The sequence below is a fragment of the Alligator sinensis genome, unplaced genomic scaffold (assembly GCF_000455745.1).
Source record: "Alligator sinensis unplaced genomic scaffold, ASM45574v1 scaffold91_2, whole genome shotgun sequence".
NCBI lineage: Eukaryota > Metazoa > Chordata > Crocodylia > Alligatoridae > Alligator > Alligator sinensis.
In genome coordinates, this window is record NW_005842529.1 from 678,474 (window position 1) to 686,067 (window position 7,594).

The following is a 7,594-nucleotide window of genomic DNA, read 5'->3' on the forward strand; positions in this document are numbered from 1 at the left end:
CTCGGAGCCTGGAAGGTGGGCGGCGCAGGGAGGTGGGCGGCTCAACGCAGGAGCGCCCCCTACTGGCCCGCCACAGCTGCCAGCCACGCTCTGTGTGCCCGGATCGCCATCGCTACAGCCCCAGGAGGCCGCCAGGACCCTAGGTAAGGCTACTAGGGTGGCCCTGTCACAAACAAGTAAAACCATTCAAAACAGTTTTAGTCTGCACTAGGTTAACTAAGAGTTAACTAACAAGAAGATAGTAACAGTTTTTTTGCTGCGCATGTCAAAAAGAGATCTATAACTGCGACACTAACAAGAAACGAAACTTAGCCCATGATTTATGATTGGTCAGGGTGAAAAGGGATAGCCCTGCTACAAATCCCTAGAGATAATTGGCGATTCTAATTAAATTTATGATGTGGCGAAAAACAATTGGCTATCATACAAACAAAACACTGCCACAGTTCCGCAAAAGGGGGAGACAACTCTGTCCGCACCTTGGAGTAAATCTGACAATTTGATCAGTTGTCAGCGTCTTCCCGCCGCGACCTCCCTGGCGTACCCTTGACCCACATGCCCGATAAGCCGGCCCGTATATATGTCTGCAGAACGACCGAACGAACTCTAAGCTGTAACTAACTAAGTATATCTGACCTCCGTCTTTCACCACCTTGACGGCGTGAGTAAATAATCTTGCTTTGCAACCGATAAGCGTCCGCCTAATTAATTCCACTCCATGCGTCACAAGTACCCACCTGACGAACCCTTAACTGCCCAGGTGGGAGTCAGGGAGAGCTGCTGGCCGGCTGCCCTGGGTCCCGACAGGCCCCAGCCTCCCCTACCTGGGGCAATTGGTTGCATGCCACAGTGCACATACAGGGGCATTCTACGTATCTGTGTCACTGTTAGTTGTCCCCTGGGAAATGCACATGCGTGCTCGTGAGGACATGCCTGAAGTGTTTGAAAAGCAACCACTTTTTTGAGCTAGATCTAGGAGACATTTTGTTTCTGGAGGCACCAAAAGGTTCTGTGGTTCAGTATGATTTGTCTAGCTTTGCAACAAGTTGGCCCCAATATTTTAATCTTTAACTAACAAAGAGCCTTTTTAGCTCTCCTATAGAGATTCCTATTTGAAAAAGGAAACGGACTTGAACAGTGTGTCAGAGAGCAGGTAGCTTGACCTTTTGACAAACTTTTCAGAGACAGTTATCAGCAGTGACAGGAAAACAAGCTAACATGCAATATTTCTACCATTTAATATGCACAGAAGTCAGTAACTGCACAATCTAAAATGGATGCCACATGCAAACAAGAGTAACTCAGTAGTTGCTGTCACAACCCAAAGGGTGTGATTTTTGTTTTTGTGTGCTTCGGCACTGCTAAATTGTTCCCGCTAAATTACAGCTTCTTTGCACGGTGGAGTTTTCTGCTGCAAAAGAGAACCCAAGGGAGAATTTCCCGCCAATGTGAAGCTTTCTTTGCAGGGTGCATTTCTTTGTTGCAGCACAGAAATGCTCGTTGCAAAGAGTTCCCGCCATTTGTATGCTAATTCAAGCCCCATTATTGGCCAGTTCTAAATTATGCACACGTGGCGGCTAGTGATTGGCTTGCTAGCCGTATAAAAGGCTTGAGTGGTTTCCGCCCAAGTTGGAGGACTCCACGAACACCAGGAGGAGGAGACTTCACGCTGTTGGAAGATCTCTAAGCGCTGCGGATCCTTACGGACCCAGCGCATTTCAAGCAGGCAACAGAGGTCTGATCAGCCTCTAGCCTCTCCCTGTCGCCGATAGATTCCTAGACGTATCCCTCCCTGTGCGCAAAAGAACCGGACCCACGGAGCCTAGCAAACTTCGTGTGAGTTCAGCTGGAACAACTGACATAGTTGTTCAGACGACCGGACTACCTCAGAGCACAAGTTCCACGGAGCCTAGCAAACTTCGTGTGAGTCTATTCAGAGCTCTTTCGGACGAGCACTTTCTTTGGCTGGCATGACGGGCTCGCGGTTTAGAGCCTCCAACCGGACGGGCTAGAAGAGTGTTCACGGGACAGAACTCTAGTCCACCTCTTATCTTTTCTATCTGCAACTGTAACTCAAGCAAGTTTTCCTGCCTGCACTGCAACCATCTTCGGTGTAAGTAAACAATCTTTAAATCTACTGCTACGAGTCCGTGCCTAATTCTAGCTTGACGTGCGCCCTCTCCGACCCCGCATGCCCGGGCTGCTGGCCACAGCCCACGCAGAGCACAAAAACGGGCCTGGCTCGCGCCTAGCCCGCACAGTTGCGTCTTTGTTAGGACCAAAGCTTGAGCAAAGAAAAACATTCCTTTTTCTCTTTGTAGCTTTCACATACTCCTGGGTGGGGGGAGGTGAAAGAGTTGAGAAATTAGTACTTTGACAACTGTTGACTTTTACAGTGGCAAATGAAGCCTTAGAGTCCTACCCTTCCCACATGGTATCTTATTCCTATCCCATTCTCTATATTACACTGTTGTTGATAGAGTCAAGGTGGGCAATTTGCCTAGACAACAACAAAATTCCCTCTGAAGACATTCACTCCAAGACACTGAAAAAGGTACTCTCTGCAAGACTAACCATGCTAAATATATAAACTTCTACAAGAAGGCAGTCTCATTTCCAATTTGTTTTTTGAAGGGTCAATTCTGGTGCAAATTTATTTTGGCCAGTTTGCTACATTTTAATAGCCAGTCTTAGTACAACCAATACTTAAGCACCAGGGTGCACAGCATATTACAGACAATAAGAGATTCCCATTGTTTCTAGTGTGCAGTGTGGCCTCAAGGAAGTCACTTTATACCTTTTCTTCAGTTTTCCAACCAGAAAAATAAGAAAACTCCCACTACTGCTTACTTACTGTCATTATGAGTTTTAACTAATATTTATCCAGTGTTTTCCTCATCTATGGCACTCATCACTATGGTATGAGCCCTTTGAACATAAAAGAGCTACAAGAGGATTCAACTTCTACTGCACTGAGCAGTATTCTATATACACAAAGGAAATTTCCTACAAATAGGGAGAACGTCAAGCTGCAAGGAGCATTCTTTTTGTTTTATTATTTAGGAATACATCCCTGGCCTAAAGAGCTTATAGTCTAAATAAAAAGTGTACACATGAAAGATGGAATAAAGAATATAATTTAAAAATGCATTTGTATTCATTAGGTCTCCGATTGTCACGTTGCAAGTTTTTTTAAAATCTCTCTCACTTGCTTAAAATAAAGTTTTAAATTTACTAAAGAAGGGTAACTGCACTGCACCATAGGAGTTATATCCAGTTGGTCCATGAAAAAGTCTGGCTGCTTTATAGCCCCATTCTTCACATCCTATGAGTAGTATTCCCAAATCAAAATTTTTGGGTTTCATATGAATATTTTCAGTTATTGATTTTTCACAACCTAGTTTCCTTGACCAGTTATCACATACACCTGTATGTACAAAATATGTGAAGTACAGATCGGTGATGAGCTGCTTTTACAGTTATTTACCTCTAATTATCCTGTAGCTCACAAATCCTTCAGCTGGTTTCATTGGACAAGCTTCCCTACTAGGACAGTAGAAGAGGTAGCAGTTTGGATACTTGCCTATTCTTCTAGCATCAAAAATCATCAAGTTACATTTCTTGTCTCCTGCAAAACAGCATATATTTAGTTAAAAAAAAAAAGAGGACTTTTTAAAATCTGTCCATTTTTATGATAATAAGAGCTACTTCGCTTATCTAAAACCTTTCAGGTGAGTGTGAAAGGAAAAGAACTGATGTATCATCCATTCAGGAGAAACTTCTTTACTGTTAGGATAGTGATGTAATGGAACAGACTGCCTAGGGAAGTTGAAAACCTCCAGTGAAGGAGACTGTACAAGAGGAGGCTGGATAAGCGTTTGACAGGCATAGTTTAGGAATACCATTTCTGCATTCATGTAGCAGACTGGACCAGACAACCCTTTCGGTTCCTCACAATCCTATGATTCTATGCAAAAAAAATTATGGACACCTACTCTGTCCTGTACAAGTGAGTTAGGAAAAATAATGCAATGAGCCCAATCCATAACCCATTCCTAATGCAACTGCTGAAATTCAAACCAAAACGTTATTTGAAGATTAGACTTCAAGGCATCATTTTTCATATTAGGCTTTGCCTCACACGCATCTGATAAATTTCAAAGGCTTGTAACTTTTGAACAACTAGAGAAAGAAAAACTTCTCTATCTCCACCTTTCCCCTCATTACCTAAAGAACCTTTTGGTTTATTTCTGTTTTCTGATTAATCTTGAAAACTACCACTGCCATCTGCTGCTGCTGTTTCATTTGGGCTGCTTACAGACATTAAAAAAAACCCAACAAAAAACAGTGCTTTACTTTACTGCCAAGCCCAGCACATGCCCAGAAGAGGCACTGCATTTGTTGGACCCAGCTTGCCCAACATCTTTTTAGTTCATGTGCCTTTTCTGGCACTTTTATCTAATAGCTAATTGAATCAGCTTTAGATAAAAGCACCAAAAAGCCCTGCTGAAGCACCCGATCTGTACAGATGCTGTGGAGTCAGGTTGAACTAGCGCGCTGCTTTTTCTGGTAAAGTGTGAGTTTATTTTTGCGGGGTTTTTTAAAATGTCTGTAAGCAACCTTGTTTCTAAACTACTGATGGAAAGCAACATTCATAAATTAAGGTAGGCATTCTAATTTTTGGTCACTCTAAGGACAGCATAAGTCTGCCACTTGATTTTTATTTAGCCTACTGAACAAACAAGTTTATGGCTTCTGTATCTGGGAGGTAAAGTGTCAGTGTTTAAAACCATTGAATGTGCTTAAAGTATGCACAATAAGTATGTACATCCATAAAACACAGACCTAAGTATATTAAGTTCTAATTTAACGGATGAATATGTTAAGGAAAACATACCCAATAATCACAAGATTGCAACAGTCTTGGTATGAAAAGCAGGGTAAATTTACACTTTCCCTCCTTGAGAGCTGACTCTAGCTCATCCTCTCCCTGCCTGTCATCATAAGCACTGATAGACATGAAGAACGATCAAGGGAGAACAGCTTACCTGATACGTTTTTTCCTATGCAGCAAGCATTAATACAAGCTTCTGGTGTTGAAGTATATACTGGCTCTATCCCCTTGATGTCATTTTTGAGAGATGCCATCACATCAACGATGACATTTTCCATCTTCTCCAATGAGCAATTTTGACACAGGGATGGCTCAGGTATCATAGCACACAGCATTATTAACGTGCAAAGATGACACAAATTTAAACTGAGAAACATTTTCACTTGAGTTGGATTTATTCTTTTTTTTGTCAGGAACAACAAACTTCTTGTTGTTTAACTTCAAAATAATCTCACTTTAGGAAGAATGCGTAACTGTCACCATCTCTAGAAGAGAAGTAAATATATTTAGTACTGGATACTGTTTTAAAGGAATTAGGCTTCCATTAATCAAAATTAAGTTTTAAACACATTTCAAGATCTTGTCAGGACAAGGAACAAATGTTAGTGCTTTTTTTAATGTTTAATCTGAAAAGGTAATGGAACAAATATTATATATTAGATGCAAAGTTATTTACTTCTCAACAACTGTCGTGCAAGATGCTTTCGAATTGTCCTATTTTAAAAAAAAAGTTACATTTCTCAAATTAAGGAGTGGTAGACACATCATATGAAAATATAGCTGTGTTTATGAGGCACTTACATGGCTGTCTCCATGGTAGACTCTGAATGTCTTATAAAAGGTATCATTTTGAAATCAAGAGTTCTAGTTTTTTGTATGCCTTATAATCCAAAATGCATTTACCTTTACAACACCTCTGCCTCATGAAGCAGGGAACTAGTATCCCTTTTTTTCTAAGGCCAAGTAAGGCACAAAGACACTAAGGCCAGGTACAGACGTATTACACTTATACTGGTAAAAGTAATCGGAAACCAGTCTATACCCATAACAGAACAGAAGAAGTTCAGTGCACACAGACTGGTTTAAAAATGATGGAAGCTGGTCTGAGATTTGTCTTTCCCCCGCCTAAATGTGCATGTGTGTTTGTTCACTCTGATTTAAACAATTTAAACTGATTTATAGGAAACAGCATAACTTGTATTGATTCCTCCTTGAGCTTTTTGAATGTCTGTACCTAGCCTAAAGTACTAATTCAATGTCACTCAGGGATCACAGCTGGCATTCAATATTGGAATGACCTTCCTTACTCTTGCTTAAAGATGCCCAGGACCCCAGAAAAATGTCAAAGGGAATCTGCACTGGAAATGAGTGATTGAGGGATTACTAGTGGGACCCAGAGCTGCTCATGACCTCACTCTTCAGCCTAACTCTGGTAGGTCAGTGATTCTCAGTCTTTTCAGAGGCACCTCATTCATAACCTCTTTGAATTTAGCAGCAGCCCATTTTTTAGTTCTAAAAAACCAACTGAGCAATTCTTCTGTTGCAAAAAAGACAAAAAGACCACAACAGGTCAGAATGTGTTTGACACTCTGGATTCCTAGCTGAATAAAAAACATCCTGGGTTTACCTTGCACCTCCTGTATAGGTGCTTATGCACCTAACCATGCTAATATTACATAGTTCCCCTAAAAGGATACATAGCACCTCGGCAAAGAATCACTCTGGTAAGTCAATAGGAAGTAAAATCTACTACGTAACCTGCTTTGTGAAGCGAGTTAGTCTTTTCCCCGCATCATAGAAGAGGTGGGCAGCCACAAAAACCCCAAAGATACCATCAAAACTTACCAGAGGGAACAAAAAAAAACCCAAACTCACTAAGAGGGTGGTGAAGCACTGGAACAGGTTACCAAGAGGTGGTGGAATCTCTGTCCTTGGAGATTGTTAGGGCCAGGCTTGACAAAGCTTTGGCCGGGATGATCTAAGTGGGGATGGTCCTGCTTTGAGCAGGGGGCTGGACTAGATGTGACCTCCTGAAGTCCTTTCCAGCCCTAATTTTCTATGATTCTAAGGCTAAGCTCTGAAGAGTCCACTAGCCAGGCAGGCATGTGCAGTACCCTTACCTGTGCTGCCTCCTCCTAGGGGGCTCAAGAGCCACAGATCTCAAGGCATTTAATCTGTGCCAGTCTCAAGCACCACCTTAAAAGGTAACAATGATTTTGCAACCCTGCCTGGAACTGGGAATTCACTGAGGCTACTAGAGCCACCTCACTGCCCTCCTCCCTGTCACAACCCAAAGTTGTGGTTTTTCTTGTTTGTGTGTGCTTTGGCATCGCTAAATCATGTTCCCGCCAAATTGCAGCTCTTTTGCATGGTGGAGTGTTCTGTTGTAACGGAGAACCCGTGTGCAGGAACTTTTCCCGCCAGTTCTGTAGCTTTCTTTGCATCGTGCATTCCTTTTGCATTATAGTGATGCACGATGCAAAGGAGTTCCTGCCATTTGTATTTAGATTCGTGCCACATTATTGGCCGGTTCTAAATGTAGGCATACGTGGCGGCTTAGCTATTGGCTTGCTAGCCGTACAAAAGGCTTGGGTAGTTTCCGCCCAAGTTGGAGAGAGAGAAAGCATGTGGAGTTCGGGAAAGGAGCGTGAGGATTTCTAAGTGCTGCTGATCCCTACGAACCCAGCTTTTTCCTTAAGA

General features: G+C 42.3%; 1 protein-coding gene across 5 annotated transcripts in view; it reads right to left on the bottom strand.

Moving 5' to 3' along the window:
- Positions 1–7,594, bottom strand: part of MANSC1 (MANSC domain containing 1) — a 25,884-nt gene that overhangs the window by 13,330 nt on the left and 4,960 nt on the right. For 3 of the 5 annotated variants that reach the window (XM_025213449.1, XM_025213451.1, XM_025213450.1), the window contains 2 exons: positions 5,049–5,379; positions 3,488–3,628 (listed from right to left, as the gene is read on the bottom strand). In XM_025213449.1, the coding sequence (XP_025069234.1) occupies positions 3,488–3,628; positions 5,049–5,271 (364 nt within the window). In that variant the 5' untranslated portion in view covers positions 5,272–5,379. The remainder of the gene's footprint in view (positions 1–3,487; positions 3,629–5,048; positions 5,380–7,594) is intronic. The other 2 variants (XM_006031790.3, XM_025213452.1) reach the window with 2 other exon arrangements.